The sequence below is a fragment of the Chiroxiphia lanceolata genome, chromosome 3 (genome assembly GCF_009829145.1).
Source record: "Chiroxiphia lanceolata isolate bChiLan1 chromosome 3, bChiLan1.pri, whole genome shotgun sequence".
NCBI classification, from domain to species: domain Eukaryota; kingdom Metazoa; phylum Chordata; class Aves; order Passeriformes; family Pipridae; genus Chiroxiphia; species Chiroxiphia lanceolata.
In genome coordinates, this window is record NC_045639.1 from 16,939,730 (window position 1) to 16,964,317 (window position 24,588).

Consider the following 24,588-nt stretch of genomic DNA (forward strand, 5'->3'; position numbering starts at 1 on the left):
GTACTCTGCTCTCATGTCATTACAGAATCCCCTCAATATGTGGTGGGGCTGTTACTGCATTTTTGTCTCTGCACATGGCACTTGGATGTGCTTAGGTGAAATCTCACACCCGTCTGGGGTTTTGTTTGAGATTTTAATAATAGACAAATCCAGAAAATTGTGTTCTTCCTTAAGAGCGAAAGTGTCTTACCAAATACAGCTTTTTAAAGTGCAGAAGAATCGTGGTCATTGGGTGTGGCTTGTGGCTGTGGAAAAATGCTGAAAGGAATCATGTGCTGAGCTCACGCCTCCAAGGGGGAACAAGCCTGGGAAAAGCAGTGACTTGAGAGTGTTTGTGTCTGGGCATTAATTTCCTTCATCTGCTTGGCATGTGGCAGAATGAAACAAATACAGTGCAACTTTTATGTGATTTTTTTACAAGGAGGGCATTTGAGACTACCACAAAGCCAGTCAAGTGATGTTTCTAATAGTACTTTTGCTAAATAATGATGTTATGTTTCTGTGAAAAAAAAAATGTTGAAACTATTAAGGGAAAAAGATGGTGTATTCTAGGTTTTTTATCTATCTTTATTTTTCCCTTCCATGCCTGCTTATCTCCCCTTCCTTTTAATGGTCCATTGCACTGTTTCACATCTACAAAGCCAGATTGCATTCAGACTTTTTTTTTTACAGATCATCCACTTGTGGGAAGACATCATCATATATACATCATCATAAACTAATCTTTTTTCTCGTAGTACTTGATTATTCCCTCCCCTCCCTTTTTCCCATCTCATGTTAGTGAAAAAATCTAATTTGTTGTATCCAGGCAAAAATTGGAAACATTGTTTCAGTGAAACCTAGTTTGGTGTTGTTGTAATGTCAGTATAATTTTGTTGTCCAGATACAGAGAAGTTTGGCTTTTGAATACTGCCATGTGAATACATAACAAGAAAGAAGGGCCATCTTCTGGGTTTCATTTAAACAATGTTTTTTACGTAAAATTATGTAATGCTGATCCGTGTCATGAAGTCCTAGTGTCTCAAGGCCTTGTATTTGTAGCAGAAGGTAAAAAATTTAAAGGGTCCACTTTATCCATGTTCCTTTTATATCTTGTCTCTCATAACTGTGGGTGTAGTAGACAAACTGTGTCACAGAAATTAAAAAAAAGTACTTAAAAATTGTTTAAATGAACAGTTAATTTCTAGCCAATCAAAAATGTTTATTCAGGAAAAAAATCAAGATAACAAGTCAGACAAGTCTTTTATTTCACATTCCTTGTTGTTTTAAGGTAGTACTTATCTGTTGTAATGCACCAAGGTAATCAAACATAATTTTTCAAATTTACATGTGAAAGCACTCATAAAACCTGGCAGTTATGGACAAAAACAAACTGGAATTAGTTGTGGATTCTTTTACTTAACACTGTGTAAAAATGTACCAAAAGCCACTAAGAATGTGCCTTCTGCATTTTATGAGAGTGTTTAATATTCTAAGATGTACTACTGATGTGGTTCAGGTATATGATAAAGCATTTTTCATGTTAGAGATGTCACTGTGGCGTGGTAAAAGGGTTTGGGCTTGAGTTTTTTTTTTATCTCTAAAGATACTTAATGAAAAAAGATCCAGGAACATGCAAGCCTAACTTTCTGAATGACAGACACCATTTCGCTGATCCCTTACAATAATATAGTGTCTTTTAAAAAGTATGGAACTAAAAACTAAAGAATTATCTGAAAATTAAAAAAAATAAAAGTAGTGTGGGCAGACATTAAGGAGTCAAAAAAATCTTACTTGGTTCCAGTTTGTCATCACTATACACATCTCAGTTTTCACTATATACACTCAATTTTCTCTGCTTATGTTAAATTTTTTTCAACTATGTGAGCCTTTATCTTAGGTCACATTTTTTCCTTGTTATGTTTAGATTTTTCCATGTGTCACCTAGAAAATCTGGTCATGTTCATCTTCTGTCCTTAGAATTCAGCACTGCATACCAAAACTAGGTCCTTCTCTGGGGAACATGGGGTGCTATATGAAGTATTTAAGGATCTATTATAATGATAAATGCTTTAAAGGAGAAAAAAAAACCACTTAATTTTGAAGAAAACTAGACTTATTTAAAGAGTCATAAGCCTATGTTTTCCTCAGAGGAACATGCAATTTAAATCAGTTCCTGTGTTCATCTTCAGTATGACAACAGAATGGAGCTACCAAGGTCGAGTAGAGTTTGTAGGCTGCCTCTTCAAAACTAGCAGATTTTTCTCTTATTATATTTTTATATAATTGTTATATATAATTATTATATTAAATATATATTATTATATATAATTATTGTAATTTAAAATATTACATTAAAATATGTATTTTGGGTGCATACTTGCCCCATCTTAAAAGCTACCTTCTTCTTTTTATACCGTGATTCAGGAAGGATAGGAGGTAGTAGATGGAATTGATTACTGGGTTTGTAAACAGTTTGCTCAGCTGCCTGTGGTAGTTCAAGGGATTCCTTCTGGCCCTATTTTGAGTAACACAAGCCCAAGGAGTTCCTCACTTCCTTTAAGTGCTTTGCCATCTCAGGAAATTTGCCCCACTATTCAAATCCATGGTTGGTTAAGATTGGATGGTTAAGATTGTCACTTTCTTCATGACTCCTTGGACCTTTCTAAATTGCTGTTTCTTTGAGATTTTATAACTTGTGAGTAATTTTAATGGCCTGTCACATTCTCTTTAGCCTTTCTCTGCTTTCTAACTCTGCTTTGTTGTATCTGTTTTAGAGATAATGTACAAAAGCCTTGTAATTTTGCTATTTTTATCCCAAGATACCATAAATAGAGGCAAAGTTTTAATATAAACACTTGAATCAGACTTTCGTTGCAAATTCTATTGTGGACACAACAGATCCTTCACAGATCATTCAACCTTAATGGAGCTATTATATTGACAAGTTTATATTAACCAAATCACTCATCATTCCTTGACAAGAGTAAGAAGTATTGAGGCTTTTATAGTCAACTATAAATTTTCCTATGGGAAAGAGGAAAGGAATTGGAGGTTAATGCAGTCACTTTAAAAAGGAATCTTTTAAATAGCCGTGGTACCGTATTTCTGTGCTGTGCAGAAAGGAGGTCAGTGAAAATCTTGGTAGTGATTCCCAGAGTACTTGGCAAGCATCTTATCTTATTAGTCTCTCTGGGAGGGGTTCATGTAACCTAGCTGCAGAAGTCCTAATGTAGACAACTAAAATAAATCCCATGGCTAGTACTGTAGAAGTCTTTTTTTCTCACAGCTGATTGAAAAGGAAACCTAGATGACTATTTCAAATGGATAATTCTGTATTGCTGAGTATGTTTCTGTGAATGAGCTAAATCCTACCTGTTTTACCTACAGAATGGATGTTGGGCTTAGATTCAGCAGGCCGACTGTGGCTCTTGCTTACCGGAAGATTCAGTTAATATTTTCCTTGTCAGTCAGATATTTTTTATATTATGGTTGATTTTATCTGAATTATTGATTTCATTGGAAAAAAAACCAGACCAAAACCACAAGCAAACAAAAAAATGTGAACTCTCCCCTTTCCCCCTCCCCCTGATGTTTCTGATCTAAATCAAACGTAAAAAATCTGGTTCCTCTCAGAAGAAAACACACGCAAATTGTGAAAAAGATTTAGCAAAAATTATGGGCAAATTCAACTGTAAGAAAGTCAAAAAGCGAAAATTTTGAGACACATTCTGTTTGAGGTAAGAATAATAAGAATTATCTCTAAAATAGAAAATCTGGAGGGTGGGGGGAAATTTCAGGGTTTGAGAGCAGAGTCAAGTGTTGAAAATTTTTAGCGAAGTAGTTCTAAAAAAAACAAATTTTGTTGGAGAGAGCAGGGATTAAAGGAAAACATTAAGTCTGCTTTGAGCATACTGATACAACAACGGAAATGTAAAAGCATTGAGAAACTACAGGAGAATTGGGAGTCATGACTCTCAGTTTTCCTTGGGGTTTTTAAATCAGGTGAGATCGATCTCAATATGAAATCCCAGGTCTTTAAGATCACTCCTGTTGAGCAAAAGTCTCTAGTCCTCTGGGTCCATTTTGTGTTGTAAAGTATCCCAACTGGGGACCCAGGGAATCTGACTTTCTGAGCATCCTGAAAAATTACATACTAGATAACAACCAGTGGTTATTTGGAGGTCGTCATGATGTTAGCTCCAACCAAAAGGTTAAATTCAATTTTACAGGAATTTGTACTATACTGCTGTTCTAGGTTCTTTATAGTTAATGAACTAAGCTTGCAAGGGTAATTATATATGAATAAATACATGTGAGATACGAAAACAGAACAGTTAATCTCAATTTTCAGTAAAGAAAGAAATGACTGGGTGGAACCTGAAGAACTTTTCTTCCTTAGGTGTCTTGCTGTGCTTGTCAGGGCTCTATGTCACAATGAGGACAAGGGAGAAACATTAGTAAGAGTAACTTTACCATTCTTGGTCTTTTTTTTTTATTGTTTTTTTAAGCCAACTAAATGAAACAATACCAGCAAAGCAGTAACAAATAAAAAGGCTCCGAGAGCTCTTGGGTCCGCTTAATGTTCCATCAATGTATGTCATTATTGAGAGAATTTTGCCATCTAGTGGACAACAAAACTACCTCAGTTCCAAATTGTACTTCTTTTATTTACTATCTTTTCATAGTCTGAGGAGTTCCTTTGAACTCAGTACAGATATTTGTAAACATTGACTTTACATTTTCATTTTCTGGTTTTCTGTATGACTGTGGAACATCTCTCTGAGGTTTTTGCATGTGCAGATTTTCAGCATTTAGAGTCTGAAGGTTCTGTGCTTCATAAACCAAATAACTGATGTTTTCTTACCTTCCATAAGTATGGGTCTATATGGCATGATAAAAATTGACAAAGAAATTGGACACCTAAAGTTTTTCAGCTTCATTTAGAAAAGCTAAAAAATAAGCCACCAATTTAATTTTATTTTTCATTGTGGCGTTGTGCCTTTTTTCAACAGAGATTTTGTGTGCCATTAAAAGTACCTCAGGAAAACTTACTTTCTCACCTTGAGAGCCTCACATTCTTTTTATTCCCGCCTACACTTTTTTCACAAGGGATTTAATTATGTGCCCAAAAAGCATCTTAAGCTACTTCTCATATCTTTTGCCCACTTCTATAGCCTAAGTGGTTTGTGTAGGTCAAGATTATCTGGTTGTCAAAATGTGTCATCCAGAATGTTTTGAGAAAAGAAGTCAATATGCTGCTTCCATCAAGTTCTGATATACCTTGGGAAAAAAATAGAGATTCATTAATATCAAAGCTCTCACTGACTTTAATAGTCCGGACATCTGCAGTTTTCCTAGATTCCTCTCCACCTCTTGAACTACATTATAAGCAGGAGACAAAGAAGAGAAAGCCCAAGGCATGAGTAAATGCTTACTTTTTCCTGTTGGGTGTGAGATTCGTGGGAAATGGTCTCTACTTTTGCCTTTGCCTCCTCTGCATTAAAGCAGTCTGTCTTCCTTATATAAATCTTAAACTGCCCACTCAAAAGTCACCACAACCTGCAGATGTTTAGCCCGTGGTTTTCACACTGTGATCTTGCCCTGAGGCCACTCTGGGAATACTTTTCTGTTCCTCCCTTACCCATGGCAGTTCAGAGTATGTACTCTCTGTTGCCTCTTGGTGACTATCTATAAGTCTATGTTGAAACTTTATATTTTTATAATTAATGGTAAACTTGCAAGTAGCACCATTACTGTATTCAGTGTGTGTGTGTGTGAACCCCATAGTATAAACCAGAAAAACTTATATTGCTCTGTAGGCATGGAGGGGGAAACACTTTCTGCAGAAAGGTCACTCTGAGACAAAATTAACCATCTAGAGAACTCTCATCTCCAGTCCAACATACTCAGGATTACAGTTACTAAGGAAAGATCAAGAAGCAAGGATAAGTTAACTTCGTGAAATAGAAAAACTATTTTCCCACTTTCCTGTATTTTATTTTAAATTATTTAGGGTTCATTCATTAGACCACATCCTGAACATTTCAGTGTTTGGTGCTGATAGACTTTACTGTGATCAAGCTGTGGTATTAGGCTGCTGGTCTCTGAGACTAGCTCAGGAGCTTGCATATGTCCTGGTGTTGCAGAAATGAGTTTGCTCTTCTGTGGGCAAAATGAACATGTTCAGTGCCAGGCACGTAAGGAAATAGAGTAGGAGGGGTGATGTTGGGGTTTTTTCTGTTTGTTTGTTTTAGGTTTTTCATAAGCTACTTAGTTTCAGTGAATTAATTTTTTACCAGCTTTCTTTTCTATGTTAACACCTGAGGCAAAGTGAAGAAAGAACCTTCTGTTGTGATTAATCACAGAAAGTTGTTGTTCTTTCTTTGTAACTGATGATCAAAGAATCTGAAAAACAGACATGTCTCCTCCTTGTTGTCTTTATACCCAGAAAACATGTCTTGATAGAAAACAAGCTCTCTAGATGAGAGGACCTCTTCTGGTTTATGCTCTTTAATGACATTAGAAGTAGACTCTCCCAGTTTTATAAGCATTTCTTGAAGTAACGTCAGTGTTTGATTTAACTACTAGTACTCCTAGTCGATTGGTACAGTAAAGCCAACCACTAATTCCAATATTATATGGACAGCTGAATTGTTAATTCTGGGATGTGAATTTTGTCTTAATTTGCTCCCTAAAAATAGGATGAATTGTGAAAGGTTTCTTTCCAACTGTTTCAATTTCAGGTAGCTGGTGTTTTTACTGAGGCATATATTACATATTCAGATATATGTTTCTTCAGTCTTCATTCCTTATCGATGCATATGGTTTAATGGAACTCCACAAAGCAGCAAAGAATTAGTTCTGTGTGGTTTTCTGTTTGGGGTTTTTTGTTGTTTGTTCATTTCCTTATGTTTTATGATTTTTCTTTTGTATTCCACTTTTATCTGTTTCCAGTTGTTATTTTGGTGAAGAGACTTCTGTTTTTTCTTTATATTCTTTGGTTAAAACACTGTATTCTTCTTATGTAATTGTTTAGGGTAAGCGATGAAAAAGATGCTCGAGGTTATCTTCAAGCCTTAGCCTCTAAAATGACAGAAGAGCTGGAAGCCCTGAGGAACTCCAGTTTGGGTGCAAGAGCTACAGTAAGACTTTACTTCCATGTGTCAGAGGGGTTTTTGTTTGGAAAAAACCCACTAATTTGATAGTTTCAGCTGCAGTAATAATCTGTCTGTAGAGTCTGTGTTAATCAAAAGTTAAACTTTCCTAGAACTTCCCTTCTGAACAAACTGAATAGCAAATTTATTCTTTTTCAATTAATTAAATACCAATATATTTTAATGTGATTTTGTCTATTATATTGTTCAAGTAGCTACTTTATAACTGTATATGAATTTGTTGAAGGAAATCGTATTTTGGTTCATGAAAACCTTCAAGACTTTCACTTTTGAAATGTGAATGTCATTTGTAGCTGTCATTTGAATTGAGGCACATCAAAACTAGAATTCACTAAATCTCTCTGCTTTTGAGATCAACATATAACATTCATGTTGCCTACATATTACTACAGTTCAAAAATAATACTACTACTAACATTCTTGGTGTACTCTTAATTTTTAATTTTATATTACTTTGGAATTAATGAACTCTTACGTTAAGCGCGTAATAGACTGAGAAATGAAGTTGTTGAAGTTAGCTACGTTCTTCATTATCAACTTTCTTTACACTTACTCTTTTTTCTCCCTGTTTTTATTCTTTACTAGGACATGCCCTGGAAGATGCGCCGCTTTGCAAAACTGGATATGTCTGCAAGGTTGGAGCTCCAGTCTGCTCTTGATGCTGAAATCCGAGCCAAACAGGCTATTCAAGATGAGTTGAACAAAGTCAAAGCTTCCTGTATCTCTACAGAGTGGTAAGACTGAGTTGCTCTGATGCAAATTTACTTTGATACCTCTCAGGAAATGCCATCAAATCATTATTTGTAACTCTCTTGTCTGTCAAAATTTAAAAATGAATGATCACGCTGGTTTCAAGTATCCAAATGTGAAAAAAGACCATATCTCTCATCAGTGTGTGAGTAGCTGAACACCAACTGGGGAAAATTGAAATCTTGAAGACTTCCAGAGGGGACACTTTCTCTTCAGTATTATAATCTCTCCTCATAGTGATAACAAGTTCAAATCCAGGCAGAGTTTGGTTTTGTGTCTTAAAACATACTCTTTTCCGTTCCATTGATAGCTGCATTGGGTTAGCTGACTAAAATCAATTACTGCATAGTGATTTGCACAGTAGTAACTAATAATGACTATAGAATATTATGAATTCTTTTATTCCTTCCTCTGACTCTTTTCCACCCTGTCACCCTCACGTCCCAACAAAATGTATTCTGAGTTGGGTGGATGCCTGAAGCAGGGATTGGTAGGGAGTCATTCCATTTCTAGGTGTCTTGCTCAAAGCACTGCTGTGTTTTGCAGCTCTAGGGAAGCAGTTGGACAGAGCTGAGATTCAAGTATGTTACCTGTAAAGTGGGAACACCTAGTCCACATACCTTGCTTGTTTTTCAGGCCAGGTAACGTGATGACAGGCAACTTTGGAGATCCTCTAAGAACAGGAGAACCAGTTTTTGCTTTGATAGGCAAGAGTGAGAAAAGTGCTCAAAACACATAGTAGTGTTACCTATCAGCTGCAAATTGGATAACTCTTAAGTAACTGAGAAAAAAATAGTTCAACTTAATCTATTAGTATCACAGGCACTGAATTAAGAAACAAATTGAAAAGCCCCGAGATTTTAAGCATAAAAATATATGTGGTCTTTTTTTCTCATTTACAGGATACAGGCTCACACAATTACTTAGAAATTAGAAACACAAGCCTGTTAATGGGTAAATGGGAACATTTAATTGCCTTTTTTCTGGTTTGTTTTTTTTTTTATAAGATACCGTACTAAACAGATCCCAGTAGATTTCTGAATTCATTCTGGCATTTGAAGACATCATGAACCTTGCTGGGCATTAATTTTTAAATAGCATGCAAAGTTGGACAGAAAAAAGTGGTTTCTCAATACTTACGTAAGTTTTTTGTTTGTATTCTTTTGAAGTAAATTGCAAGAATCTGAGAAGAAGAACATGGAGCTGTTGGCAGATATCGAAAGGCTGAAAAAGGAGACAGAAGAGCTTAGATCAGAAAAGGGTATGGCAGCTGATATCCAAGTAAATAGCATGTTTCACATCGGTTGGGTACATCTTATCAGTTAAGTTCACCTTGCAACTAAAATATGATACCAACAGACTTTGGCATACAAAATATGAGCACAACAATTGTGTGTTAAGATGTACCCACAGCAGTTGCATTTGCACTTTCAGTATTTGTAATACGCTTCAGTTTTGTTGATACACTGACACCAGTAAGGTATTATTTGAGTTGGAACTGTGTTGTTTTCATTTGGCACGGGTTTGTTGATTTACTGCCAGAAAACTGTTAGAAGTGTAGATATATTTCTAATTTTTTCTCCTTTTTGATGGGTGAAGGTATTTAGACTTCAATACTGATAATTTATAAATGTTTTGGGTCTATCTACCCAGGGAGTAAACGACTGCAGAGGAATTTTTAGCATTTATTTGTTTCTGAGGTGACTTTGTTGATGTAAGCACATAGTGAGAAGTGTGGTCGCGATTACTTTGCTGTGGTATTAAGAGTATGTTCTGAGATTACTGATGCATCTGACTAACAGTATTTTGCATTGTTGCTGGGAGAAGAGACTTTTTTGGTAATTCTACAATGAAAAAAATTTCATTAAGAGATGATTAATGATTTGGCTGATTCTTTGCAGTTTCTGTAGTAGCTCTAATATTTGTATCTTATGAATCACATGGGAAGAAGTATTTTTCAGGCCAAATGGAATTACCTAATTTTCTGTAGGGAACTGTTTGAACTTCAGAATTTCAATACCCTGGCAACAATTGCTGCATAGGGATGTCAAATATTGTTCAGACTTTGCAACCTAATGATATGTCAGTCTATAATGTATTGTACTTAACTGTCATTTTCTATATATAGGCCTCCAAGTGCTGGTTGACTTGTAAAAATAGTTCAAACTTATACAGAATATTAAAAAATTACTGGGGCCAATTAGCAAATAAGACTTAGGGAATTGATATTTTGTTCATCTTGATGTTTAGCATGGATACCAGGATTATGCTTCTTCCAAGTGCTTGGAGAGAAGCTCTTGTTAGCATCTCCCTGGAGACAAAAGCACTTTGTCATGCTTAGCTTTCATTTATATGTTCTTGAATTATCTTAAATATTATGCATGGTTACTTGAGTTCTGAAATCTTCCTTTGTGTTAAATAATCTGTTATGAATTTATAATTAATACTTTACCCTGTATTTTTTCCAGTATTTAAAACCTTATTGTTTTGGTGAAAACAGAGATAAACATTTACTCTTTTTTTAAAACAAGCAAAAAAAGTATATACATATTTCTTCTTACAAGATGAAATTGTATAGAGGATTCAAATGTAGACAGTGTATAATGGTAGAGTAACTTATAGTGTGTAGAAATTTATTTCTAGGTAGGGATTGCTTGGGTTAGCACTTGAATCCTTTGCTCTTTATAAAGATATTCCAGAAATTTAGCAGGTGGGGAAAAAGATTGCTAAAAATTATCATCAGTAGCAGGTAATTTGAAAATTGTTTTTAGTATTTTTGGGGGGGATTTCGGTGTATTTATATTTTAAAGAGGAAACGGTTCTTGTAACCTCATCATTCACTATGGGTTATATTAGAGCAAGACACTGACATTTTTTGAAAGAAAGAAGTAACCTTTGATAGCATTATTCTTTTGAGATGCACACAGTCCTGCAGGCTTTGGTCATAATAAGTATTTATATGTATGTGTATATAATGCATTTACAGCATTCAGGAAGATAGAGTTTGTACACATCTGTGATCTATAAACACCCACACAGCAACTTGAATTATGCCCCAAAGAAAAGAAGAAAAAAAACTGTGAATTGAAGCTAGTTAAAGTAACAGTGAGGATGTGCCAGCCTCTGCAGCTCCAGGGGATGCAGCATTCCTGCTCCTCTTGCTGGCTGAACATCACTTAGATGATGCTGTGTGACAGAGACATTTGAAGCTTTACCCAGGGTTGTATTACTCCTGGGCATTCAGCAGTGAGGGGTGGCAGACTGACATAGAGCATGGATCAAGGAACCCATCCAGTGTTTTCTGGATGTTTTTGTGGAACCTGGCTGTCGGCTCCAGCTGTCCTGTCATCGTAGGATATCCCACATGTGACTAGAGCAGGGATGGCACCTGCTGCATTAGCGTGTGGTGCCAGTGGGCATGAGCACATTAGAAACCAGTGCCTTCTGCATAACAGACATGTACATACAGTGTGTTTTCACGTTGAACTCATACCACACAGACATCTTAGCTTGGAAAAGGTTAATTAAACATACACTTCTATGTTTCATACAAGAAAATCTTTTGCTGTGGAAGACAGACCAAAATGTGCAACATGTTTTAAAACATGTAGGTGTTTCAGGTGGACACTCAAACCCTGATTCAGCAAGGCAAAGGTCCTCCATGAAAAAGTTATTTTTCTGTAGCTTAAAAACCTGCTGCTGTTTTCTAGGTGTAAAGCACCAAGACTCACAGAATTCTTTCTTGGCATTTTTGAATGCGCCTACCTCTGCTCTGGATCAATTTGAAGTAAGTGTTACAGCTGTTTTAACTCTGTTAGACAGTGGAACTACTGTTGAGTGCAGATTATGTGCATATTTGCTGAGAGTTTGCTGCTGTATTTTAATTGTATTTCCCCATTTATACTTGTATATAATAATATGTGAGAACTGTTTGTGATTTACAGTGCTGGCTGCCTTCTCTTGAATGCTAGTAATCATAGTGAATTCTCTCTCAAACCTTGAATGCAGAAATTTGCCTGATTTTGTAGTGAACATGAAAAGCATAGTTGTTCAAATGGCTTTTCTTTGTATTCAGAAAAATACCAAGTAATACAGATTGTGGTTTGATAAAAATGAGAGAAAATATGTAAATAATCCTTGATTGTATGAAGTCCTTGATACTGTTTATTAGATTGTTTTCATCGTCTGTTCATTTTACACAGATCTGTAAAATCCAGATAACTCCTATTCATTCATCTCCTCTGGACAGATCCTATATACTTAAAAAATGAATTTGTTTTTTACCTTTGTCACTTTTAGACAGAGGACCAGTTTAGGTAGAAGCCTGGAAGAAAAAAATTGAAACAATACTGTACATTTATTTTCTTCTTTTTTTAATCAACAGTAAGCCATGCATAATTTTTCTTTAAAAAGAACAGCTGGGATGAAATATTGGTCAAACTGAATTCAGAGGGGACAAGGCACCACCTTTATAGTTGTCTAAAGTTTGCCCATTTTTTCCTGATGCGTGTACAAGGTCATTACATGTAGCTATGAAAGGGCATAATCACTGATGTTACTAATATCCCAGAATGTGCTTTCTTTTCATTATGTATTCATTAATTCATTGTTCTCTCTTGAAGTCCTCACAATTAACACAATTTTTAAGTTTTCTTTTTTATCATTTATCTTATAAGTTACTTTCAGTATAAGAATCTTCTTGGAGTATAGGAGTATTATTTTATTGAGTGCTGGAAAAACACTGAGTTTTTTAAAGGTAGATTATTGATTAATTGTCTATGAAAGGCAATTAATGAAAACTTACTGAGGTAACTGTTACTGCCACTAATTATTTACAGTTCTTTATTTTTGCAATTTTATTTATATTGCACAGCTTTCTTCATCCATCTCTTTCTCTCTCTCTCTTTTTTTACTGCTGTTTTCATTAAAATAGGATTCCTTTTCCTCCTCTTCATCCTCATTGATTGATTTTATGGATGACGTAAGTCTGACTTTCAACCCAGTAAATCCCTTAATAACAGACGAGTTGATTGGTTTGGAATATTCAGACATTAATGCAGTCAACTTAAGAAATCTGCAAGTGCAGTGGAGAACAGAGTATTTCTGTAATAGCACACTTACATCCATTTATACATATAGATGTTCCATTTTAAGCTAGATGTTTTTCTTTAGGTGCGGGTGAAGAATTCTTAATTGCAAGGAGTTTTCCTGATGGAGGAAAGCTGCTTTTAGGCCTTATCCATTGATATGGCCTGTGGAAAATGGTCCCAAAATCACTGGCACTTTTATTTTATTCTAGTGCTTCATGTTATTCCTTTATCATTAGTTGTTTCCAAAAGTTTTCTAATCACTTTTGTTAAAATGTTTGCCTTGCATACAGTTAATTTCTGTTTGCTCAAATAAAATATTGTCTCTTTTTTAGCCTATACTGTGAGAAGTAATTTTCATTATAACTGAGGTGAACTTAGTACTTTTTATTGCCATTTGAGGTGCAGGTTTTCTGTCAGGACAGTTTAAATTTTTCGACTAGTTAATTGCATACTAAGAGAATTAAGTTAAAAGCTGAAAATTGACTGCATTATATTTCTCCCAAACTGAAATATTAGGCACATAAAAGTAATTAACAGTAAACTTCTTGAAATCAAAGTATATACTATGCATCCATGGTAGACACCCATCCATTACAACTTTGTAGGTATATTGTGTGTGTGTGTACGTTTGTGTGTGCTTGTATATTTATTTTTGCACACATATTTATACATGTGTATTTAACATAGTGTAATCCTATTTGCATTGAAATATAATTCATTTTATTTGAGAAATATCTGCTGTGAAGGGTGTAGCAAAGAGGATATAGTATATTGGCCTATTCTACTGCTTTCATTTTCTTTCACTTTGAAAGAATACTTTCTTTCTGGATGCTTTTTCTCTGTAAGTCAGGTATATACCCTAGACAAAATGTGAAGATAAATCTGTGAAGATAAATCTGTGATATCACAGAAGACATTTGCCTGCATTTTTGGATAGCGAAGTTTGCGCTTCCTGATATTGTTGGCTTCCTGAAACTCCTGTAGAGTTTCCTGTCATGTAAACCCACAATAAATGAATAATATTTATATCATTTATCTGGATTAAAGAAGTGTTCTATGTTACCTGAATATTAGGAACTCTTAGTTTGTATCAACAGGTTCTTTCATAGAAAGGTACCTTTAAGAATATCTAAAACTCTATCCTGAAACCTGTTAAAAGAGAGATAAGGTACATATGTGGCAGAGTAGCTGATAATGTTTTATTTTTCAAGAGGAAGCTTAGGACGAGAATATTTTCCTGGTTGCTATCTAATTAGTTTTGAAGGACTTCAGCACTTAATTCTGTATTTATTGTTGGTTGGGGGTTTTTTTAAAGAAGGCAGCATTTCTTTTCCACAAACATTTTGACAAAATTACATTTTTTTTTCTCTATGCAAACGAGTAGTTTTCAACTATTGCTGTACATCCTTTAAGAACAATTCTTGATTGGTCCACTCAGATCAAATCTTTGCAGATACCCACCTTTTAGTCTGGGGTACAGTTTCAGGTATTAATGTGTGTACTGTTGTATGGAGAAGTTTTACTACACATGGAGTCAAATTCCCCGTTACATCTTCAATTTCAGTCCAACAGGAGTGTTCTTGCTCAGTTACATTGGGCAAAAGTACATCTCTGGACTGGACTGGCCAGGGTCTAATATCTCTAACACCAAGGCAGATTTCTTTTTCATCTGACAAAATTCCAGAAGACTGTTTAAAGATGGGAAGAGTACCTTTCAGGCAAATACAAGACATTCTGTCTTTGTTAGAAAGAGAAATAAAGCTGATAGCTGCATTAGTAGGGGAATGGTGGTATCATTCACTTGTGCTTAAAGTCAGTTCTGGATATTTAATTTATTGGACAATTACTTCATTCATAGATACATGTTCTCTGAATTATCGCAGTGAATGGTTATTCATGATTTAGCTCATCAAGTTGGTTTAGTATCAATATATTAGATGAACTTAAGAGTACTAAAAATCCTTGCCCACTGAATGTGACCTCCATTTCCTTTCCAATGACTCTTTTTGATAGTAGTTGCTTTGAAGGGCAGCACTTCTTGCAGCATCTCCAGAAGAATTAATTTTTGCTCAGTCAAACCTGAGAAGTGTGTTGGTTCTTTATATTAAGACCAAGGAAGAATTAGAAGTCCTCAGATCAGACTCATGCAGTGCTGCAATATTGCATGGGTTTCAGGAAAGCCTCTCTTTTAATCAGGAACCCGAAATAAATATTAATAATGGCCTGTATTGTTTCTTCAGACTCTGTGCTTCATTAAGAAAGGACAAAGAGTGTGTAAAATTATGTGCAGTTGCAGTTACAAGGCAGTCTTTGCGAGATCTCTGAAGTCTCTTTAGCGTGTAGGCGTGTACACAGTACTGGGATTACTAGAGTGGGCATGTCTTGTGTGTTTGCCATCCAAATAATGTAACTATTTATAGCACTCTGTGAATGTCTGGAGTTAATTCTAATTTTCTCAATGAGGAAAACAGTAGTTTTGCAATTTCTGCTGGAGAGAAATAAAAATAGATGTCCTGCTGACTTTGTAGCCTGCAGATGCTGAGCGAGAAGTGGTAACTCACTGTTCGGATGAGTAGCAGTCACTGTTGATTCCAGCTGTCCTGCCTTGAAAAGATACTTGGTCAGGTTGGCAGAACTGGTGCCTAAATCCTCACAGCTGTGAAAGTCCACACATTCAGAAATGACCCTTGTGTCTCCTGTGCACAGCAAGGGGAGTAGGAATGGCTTCTGCAGTCCCTGGTTACTGATTTTGGTGGAGAGGGAAGTCACCCCCAGCGACTCTAACAGACTCATCTCTAAATCTCTGCTGCTGTTTCTCCTGTGTGTTTCAGGCTGTCTCTCAGTAACATCGTGTAGGTGTTAAGTCTCCTATGTTCACTAGAATTGTCTGATAGTGGAAGTGTTGGGTTTTGTTTCTTTGCCAGGTGCATCTTTGTGTATCTCACTAGCTACTACAAGCAGTCCACTTATTTTATTTAAGGATGAATTTGTGATTATTTAATAATAATAAAATGGAATCCTACTTTCCCTTGACAAAATTATTTTTCCCACATGCTCAAAGAAACTATTTTTTCCCCTGTTACTAACACATTACAAATTAAAGATAGATTTCTTAAGTCCTCCTGCATTCTGTCCTCACATGCAGTCCTCATGGGCTTTAGTTAGACTAAACAAATCTGAACTTCGTAAATAACCACAGAATAAATGATGTTCTGAATTCTTAGTATTGGGCAGAATAAGCCACAGTAGTGTACGATGAGAGCTTTGACTTTACCTGCACATTCATAATTAAGTTTAGAGTAAATCTGGTTTGTAATGATACTTTAAATTGGACATATTGTGCCTCCAATAGATTACTTCATTCATCTAGTTTCAAAGCACAGAGATGCAAATTAATAGTACAACGTAGTCTGCAGTTTCACTGCTGTTATCCTGTGTAAAACTACAGGCTTGAAATAGCGGTTCCTTTTCCTCTGTTTCTTCCCTCTTTTTGCCTCATAATATCTCGGTTTTTAAATACTTGTAAAAATGAACATGTTTGTGTGTGTCTAAACACTATCTCTGGAGATACAGAGCGTGGAATTCTGAGGCGATGTATGTGTCAACTGTTCAGTTTTGTAACATATTCTCCTTTCTTTGTTAAAGCGCCCTCCTTCCTGTATTCCAGCTAACAAAGGCAGACGTGTAAGAGGCTGTCTTACTCTATGTGGCCCTTTATTTTTTGCCTGTTGTGTCCATGCCTATGTTTAATGTATGGATTGTGTATTTACCTCACTGCATGTCCTGTGCTGCTGCTGCTGTTTGCTGCTGCTGCTGCTGTGCTTTTTGTTGTTTTACAGCTGTGAGCTAAAAGCTTTTGGAGTATTTCATTTGGTAATCCTGTGAGCAGAATATCACAGTTACTGGAGAAGATGCTTTGGGTGCTTTCTCATTTCAGCGTGAAACTTCTATGTGGAAGCCCATCAGGTAGATGTGGTTTGGGAAGATGAGCAAACATCAAATGAGGGCCTGTTTATTTCCTTGCCTTTAGCAGAAGGCATGTGTTAAGTTATGGGAATTGCCTATAAAAGGCAAAAGTTTGGCATTTGGGAGGCACATCACAGCAAATGATAGAAAATATCACAGTACAAAGATAAATAAATGTGAAGTAGAGAATTGAGTAAGTAGGGCATCAAGGAGGGTAGGAAAAACTCATGCAGGGAAAACAGAAATGGATGTGGTGTAGTTGGTTAATCTGGAAAAGTCTTTGGTGTTTCAAAAATCATGATGGGTTTTTAAACATTTGTTCACATGTGTTATCAGAGGTTTGTCAGACTTGAATTCGCACCAGGTATGTTATGTCCATTTTAAGCTCATGCTGCCACTTTTATTCCTTTATACACATATGGTGGTAGGAATAAGTAAGTATACAAAGCATTTATACTGAATGTTAAATAAATAAGCAGTATTGCCCAGCAGCTCCAATAGTGTCCTTACCCAGGCAGTTCAAAGCACACCACTCAGTGTCTTAGGCAAGCTTACAGTAACTGCTTGTTTTTGTTGGCGGTACCTCCTGTTCAGGAGTTCCCTCTCCTCAAGATGTGTTTATACACTGGCCAACTTTGGCTCAGACCTATACAGGTGACTCATGTAGACAACTATGCACAGATCTGTGGAAGACAGCAAGGCTGTTACAATTTGGTAGGAAATATGGAAGTCTGCTTTTGATAATCTAGTGGGTTTGTTTGAAACCAATTTGAATGGTGTTAACACTGTTTTCGTAAACTGTTGACCATAGTTGAATCACATTGCTTTTGTACTTAGTTTTTCTCATTAAAGCAAGGAACCTGAGATCACTGCAGCAATACAGCTTAAGGCCCTGTTCCTGCAGCAAAGGTGGTGGTTAAATTCTCTTCAAATTCTGTAATGGTAGATCAGGTTCTGTGTGTTTTGCAGGTTTTCTATGTTCATAAGTAAAGTAAAAATACATTTGTTACTGTTTCAGCAGTTGTCTTCAACCACAAAGGCTTTGTAGCACATTCCAGAAAAGTTCCATCATTTATATCAAGCTTGTACTAAATTTTTTTCACAGACACCATGAAAATTCTTTGGTATGCAGATGCTACTTTGAAAGGGAAAACTTGAAGTATCTGGAAACATTTATGAAATGATAGATTAGATCTCTGAATTTAAGTTGCAGAAAAAAAAGGAATGTCTGTTTCTTGCTATGAAAAAATTTACCTGTAGTTACTCTTTGGGCTTATTTTTTGGTAACATTTTTAAGGAGAAGGTAGAATTGTAGAAGGTTAATCAGTCTTTCAGTGGGCTCCAATTTATCACATGTTTATCCTGAATTAAAAAAAAAAGTTTAAAATAATTGAAACATGTTATGTGTTTGGGGATTTACTAGTTAAAGCATCTAAGTTTCTAATACTGGGTAAAGCTTTCAATTATTATTTGCTTCTGATAAATCTGAGCACATAATGTTTGCTTTACTGCTAATTTTTGCCTCAGTGCTTGAAACACATGATCTATGTGTAGTAAACAGGTGTATCCCAGTGTAAGAATTTCCCATTTTCATTTCAGAAATACTTGCAGGCATGTTAATATGCCTAGGTTGATTAAACTGAAGAACATTCTCCACCTGATAATTTTTTTTGAAGGCTACGGTAAAACTAGAAGACACCAAACTTATAACTCACTGCTATTAAAAAAAACCTAAAAAATACTAGCAACTGCACCTGTTCGCTACCGTGATTGAGTTTCTGGAGAACAGGACTGTGTATGCATGTATTAAATTGGCTTGGCAATATATCTGACTCCCAAAAAGCGGTAAAGTTTGTGGAATTCCTAGTATTGTCAGTGGCAAACGAGATCAAAAACACTGGAATGTTCAAATGCTTCCTGTAAACATTGCTGCATATTTTAGTTTGTCTGCAAGCTAGCCTGATCCTTGGCAATGGAGAGCTGATGATAGCATTGCTGCAAAAAATCCAGGCATGCCACAGAGCCTTCTGGAGGCCTCCAGCTTTTAACCTTATTATTAGTGGAGAAAAGCATTTTCACCTTTCTTTTTTTTTCTTTTATATATACTTTTACATAGAAAACTTTGTGAAGAGGTCTTGTTTTCAAGGGAGAATTGTGCCTTCTCTAGTTTTTTCAGTTGAACTAAAAAAAGATAACTTGTTATCCAAGATACATGTTTGTACCTATATGCCGTGTTGTTCAGTGTAGCTCTGTGTTGGGCTTAGTTTCATTGTATATATCAAGGACTAAGAAAATATTCCCCTGAAGAAACTGTATTCCTAGTAAGGATGTTTTTGTAGTTCAAATGGAGTACAAAACCCCCTCAGTTCTGTATAAACATAATTAACACTAGCCTCAGGAAATACATTGTTAGCTCTGTCTTTTTTCCTTGTTTTCTGCTGAATATGTTTACAGTAATTTATATTGTCTATATGGGAATCATTTCTAACAAATCCCTACTACCAGTGGACAAAACCCAGTAGTGTTTAGAAAATATTCACCCTTTAAAAATGCTAAATTACAGGTCTCTTCGAGTGTTTGTCAGGCCTCTGACCTTGCAGCTCTTATGCATGTGCTCACCTCTCAGCAGAAGCCTTGGCGTGTTTGTATTCCACAATTTTCATTGCATTTTTGTGTTTTTAATTAGGAAATTGCTTAAAACTGAATTTTTATCCTCTCAGTTCTCTCTTAGGAATCTACTGCTCCCATATCTTATTTTGGTAAGAGTTGAGAATTCTTTTTTAACGATGTCTATGATTTATTTCTTTGGTTGTTGTTTTTTCTCTTGAATTGTTCTCCTAGATTGATTCAGTTGAGAATTTTACATTGTCAAATACTCCATCACGGGATGAAGATAGCAAGTCTCACCTCCATTCAAGATCAAGGTCTCCTTCTACAGCTAGTGAGATTGAGCCAATCGAGGTACTTCACTGTTGAAAAATCTTTCTTTTTTAAAGGAGTAACAATTTTACTTGTACAAAAATTACTCTTGCAAATCTTTTTCTTTAGGATGAAGCTCACTCTTGTGCAGCAAGACTATTCAGGACCTTGTAATAGCCTTCTGCACTAGTGGTGAACTGTATTTTGAGGAATGTTGTATTTCCTTTCACATACGGTTAATTGAATAGGGATGGAAACTATATTGAATCAGTTATTAGTTCTAATCTCTCTTCATAACATGTCCTCAGTCAAATACCCTCAGAATATTTAAGAAATGTTGGCACGAAGATAGTGTTATACTGTGGTTCATAAAAGCAAACTTTGGAGTCCTGCTGAAAGTCTTGTTATTAAGAAATATTAGCCAAACTCTGCAACGACAACAATCTATCCCCTTTCCCTGTTAAAAAATTTAACTCTGTAGTTATTTTACATTAATAAATATCCAATCAAATGCTTAAGATAATAGAAAGTTGGTTTTGACATTTTGCAGATCAATCTTACATGTCATTTTGCTGAGAAATGGGATTTGGTTTTCCAAATCCTTTCCTGTGTTAATCAGTTTGCTCTCATGGCTTGTGTGCTTGGGGATGGGGTGGGTGGGACAATGTAGTCTTTTTCCTTTATTCAAACTATCTCTGATAGTGTGCACTTGATGTCTTATTGATCCTTTGGGGACTGTTTTCAGGTTACAGATCATCCTCCCCGTTCAATGCACACACCGACCATGAGGACAGCATATATTGGATCAGGACTCTCTACACCAAAGGTATTCTGTCAAGCACTCACACTCTTTATGTAGTAAGGGGGGAAGTGTCACTCCTGGGCCACAGCTTCATGAGAACTGTTTATCACTCTAATCTGACCAGAACTGCCTACAAGAGTTGTTTATATGCAAGCTGGTTGCTTTCTAAAATTTAAAACCCCTCGTTCTTACATGATGGAGTGTGACAAGTTACACTAGGAATTCCACTGTAGCAGTACACAGACATTTGATTATAGGAAAAATGGTAGTCTGGACATTAGAAAGAGATAAATGAGCCAGAAAATGAAGAAAGGAAAATAGGTATCCTAGGAAGAGAGTGTTTTCTGACAAACCTGCCTGTGTATGCTCTGCATACCATAAAACTGGTGTCACTGCAGGCCAGTCTCGGATTATCACATCTAATTAGATAATTAGATGCTTGGTTTTGAGAAAAGGCAAAAAGTAAGCCTAAGAATGAAACCATAGATTGGCATTTTTATGAGCATTGTGGAGTGAGCACTACAGCCAGCACTGCAGCACTGGGCTGGAAGAAGGGTTTCCAGTTTTTCTGGGTTTTTACTTGCATAAGTACTGATTTTACTTCAGTTGTTGAAGTCATGTTGCTGTTGGCCAAATAAGTCAGTCAGTATATGTTAATTCCCAGTGAATTATGTATCCCAGTGGATTATGTATATTCAAGAAAATGTGGAGTAAGATATAAGCTATGAAAGGAAAAATTTTCTCATTAAAGTTTTGGAAGTGGTTTAAGAATCTTCTGTGTATTTTAAAAAATGTCAGTTTTTCTGCAACTGATCAATGAAGTAAGTAAGCAAACCTTTCTAATAGATCTCTTTTTCTGCTTTGATAAATTGCAAAGTAACAAAAGATTCATTTGTGTAAAGGAAAGCTAAGTAGTTTGAGCAGACAGTGTTCTGTTGGCAGTGTATTAGTAGATCAATTAAAAAAAGTGCACTTGGAATCATGTGAAACAGTTTTTACTCTACACATAATTTAATTTTTGCAAACATTTTGCTCAGTAAGTAATGATTTGCTTTACAATTTATTATGTCCACTAAAGAACCTTTTTACTTTTTGATTGCATAAGTTTTTAAAGCTAAGTATTGTTTCCCTGCAAGTTTCAGTACAAGACATCCATCTCTAGACAGAAAGCTTCCATTGTAACAGTAAAACTGTCATTAAATGTGGATAAGTTTGAGCCCTTAGCTGTGATACCTTACACTGCGAAAAACAGGAAAGTGAGTAAAATTTTAACATACCTACTCATTAGTCTGCAAAATTGTCTTATTTCAGATCATGTACATTATCCAGGTTTTTTGGACAGTCTTTGCATTCACCCTGTGCTCTGTCCTTTCTCTACCAGTAGCTACTTGACTGGGATTTTATGTAGAAAGGCAGAGTAGCTTCCTGGATTTTATATAAGGCCTTTTATGAATCATACTGTCACATTACGTAGTCATTTAGCCTTTGTATAGTAGCATCAGCACAGCCATCCTTGTGGAGAGAGAGCAAATTAAACCACTTACTCATGTAGTCTGTGTTCCCAAGGAGTAACAGCAAGATAAGACCTTTCAAAATCAACTTCATCTATCAACTTCAGCCCTTGCTTTTAAATTGTGCGTTCTGAAATTGCCTCTACCAGACACCATAAAACTGAAATCTGTCATGCTTTCTGGCATAAAATATGGAATTTTTAAGAAGTTTGCTCTTTTTCTTTTAACTAAGGCAACACCCCTTGCAGAGGAGCACTAAATTTGCAGCTTAGAAAGTACTGTTGTGGGTTGACCTTGGCTGGCAGCCGGATGCCCCCCAAGCACATACATACACACATCCAATTTCTAGAGTGTAGTGGAATCATTTTGGCAGCTTTCCTATCTGCAGTGGAAGCAAACTCATGTTCTTAGGTAAGGTCCAGTTTCCACGTTTTTGGTTACAGAGGATGCTTTAAATAATCAACAACTAGCACTGATAAGGAATTTTTTCAACCCGAGTGTTAGGAGCTCAGATCTCATTTCAGCAAACACAAACAAGCTGCCTTTTTAAATGAACCTGTGCACTCTTATGTCTGTGAAAAAAATAACTGTTCTTCAGAGGTGTTACAGGTGTTAACATCCTTGTCTGCTTGTTTCACAGCCTAAAGCCCACCAGTTTGTAGTGAAGTCGTTCAATACACCAACAAAATGCAATCAGTGCACATCTCTGATGGTTGGTTTAATAAGACAGGGCTGCACTTGTGAAGGTAAGCACTTGTGAGAGCACAAAGTGTTAACTAAAGTTCTTACAGATGCAAATGCCATGGTAAATGTTGTAGTGTGGTCACGCAGGAGCCTTCTGTTTATATTTTGAACAACAAAACAGATTCTCATGCTTCGATCTTTCAAGAGCAGAAACCAAACACTTCAGATATCTTACCTAACAGATTACCTGGGGACACACTTATTCCAGCTTGTGGTAGAAGAGCTTAGTTCAGTTTACTTAAAATAGCAATAAGGGGCCACAGTCAGTGGTCAGATATGCTGACAGCAACTTTTAGCTTTCTGTTGCAGGGCAAAATTTAAGACACCTATTCTGATTTATTCTAGAAGGAAGCAAATTGGTACTGAATGGCAGTTATTCTGCCTGCATGTACACAGAATGACACTCATTATTTAGAGGATGTTCCAGCATTTAGTTTACTAGTAGAGTTGGGCCTAGAGGAAATCACAGAGATTATCTTAGGCTCCTTCTTACCTGGATGAAACCAGAGTGTGTATCCCTAAACTATCTTAACATGAGAAAAAACATTTAGAGCAGATAAAAGCATGAACTACTGCTGTGTACAGACTTCTATTTCTGTCTCACTGCAATAAAGTTCAGTGACACTATTCAGATGTTGGTCAGAAAAAGAGAGGGTTCCTGTATGTGTCATCATCTTTATCGTAACTTTTGCATCACGCAAGAAATAACTGTCAAATCTTTTTGTTTCTTCTCCTCCTCACAAGTATGTGGATTCTCTTGCCACGTGACCTGTGCAGACAAGGCTCCTGCAGTGTGTCCCATCCCTGCTGAACAGACTAAGGGACCTTTGGGAATAGATCCACAGAAAGGCATAGGAACAGCTTATGAAGGACATGTCCGAGTAAGTGTCAAGTAGCTGCATTTGAGGCACTGAGGTTAAATTCATTGTTTTCCGGAGCTGGAATTAATTAGTGCGTTGTGGGAGATGGACTCAGTTATACTTTAAGGTAGTAGTTTGGAAACCAGATTTTCACAAAGAAATTGTTAGCATGTTCAGCAGTAATTCTCTCTCCATCTCTTTGGGTTATTGTGCTTTGAATTGGTCTTGAATAGTCTCATCTCTAGAGATCAGATCATATTGCAGGACCTGTGAGTTTTTGAATGTTTTGTTTCTTACTGTCTAGGGTATTGATGTGGATACTTATACGTAAATATTAAAAGAATTACTTGTCATAGTTTTGGCTGTATTCCTGTTGACCAACTAGAGATGGGTTTCTTTTTCTCTATTTGTTAATGCAGCTCTGAATGCCTTCATGGATAAGACGAAGGAATCTGTGATACTACTGATTCCTTTAAATCATGTGTTGGATGCTCTTACGGCTCCTGTGTTATTGCTTATGTTGCTTAACGTTATCACTGAATAAAAGCTTTTCAGCCGACATGAGTGAAAGGATTTTTGTGCTTTTTGGTTTTTGATTGCATCCAGACCTACAGAAAGTTGATCAGAATTTATTTTTCTAAAGGTACCAAAACCAGCTGGAGTAAAGAAAGGTTGGCAGAGAGCACTGGCAGTGATCTGTGATTTTAAACTCTTCCTATATGATGTAGCAGAAGGAAAAGCATCCCAGCCCAGCGTGGTAGTGAGTCAGGTCATAGACATGAGGTAAGC

At 36.2% G+C, this 24,588-nt stretch overlaps 1 protein-coding gene across 11 annotated transcripts in view; it reads left to right on the forward strand.

The window, feature by feature from the left end:
• The window catches only part of CDC42BPA (CDC42 binding protein kinase alpha), a 187,267-nt gene that overhangs the window by 132,847 nt on the left and 29,832 nt on the right, over positions 1-24,588 (forward strand). For 6 of the 11 annotated variants that reach the window (XM_032683892.1, XM_032683893.1, XM_032683884.1 and 3 more), the window contains 11 exons: positions 7,019-7,124; positions 7,743-7,891; positions 9,077-9,168; positions 11,618-11,694; positions 12,841-12,888; positions 16,643-16,681; positions 19,805-19,924; positions 20,628-20,708; positions 22,836-22,941; positions 23,684-23,820; positions 24,443-24,582. In XM_032683892.1, coding sequence (XP_032539783.1) covers positions 7,019-7,124; positions 7,743-7,891; positions 9,077-9,168; positions 11,618-11,694; positions 12,841-12,888; positions 16,643-16,681; positions 19,805-19,924; positions 20,628-20,708; positions 22,836-22,941; positions 23,684-23,820; positions 24,443-24,582 — 1,095 coding nt within the window. The remainder of the gene's footprint in view (positions 1-7,018; positions 7,125-7,742; positions 7,892-9,076; positions 9,169-11,617; positions 11,695-12,840; positions 12,889-16,642; positions 16,682-19,804; positions 19,925-20,627; positions 20,709-22,835; positions 22,942-23,683; positions 23,821-24,442; positions 24,583-24,588) is intronic. The other 5 variants (XM_032683894.1, XM_032683887.1, XM_032683886.1 and 2 more) reach the window with 4 other exon arrangements.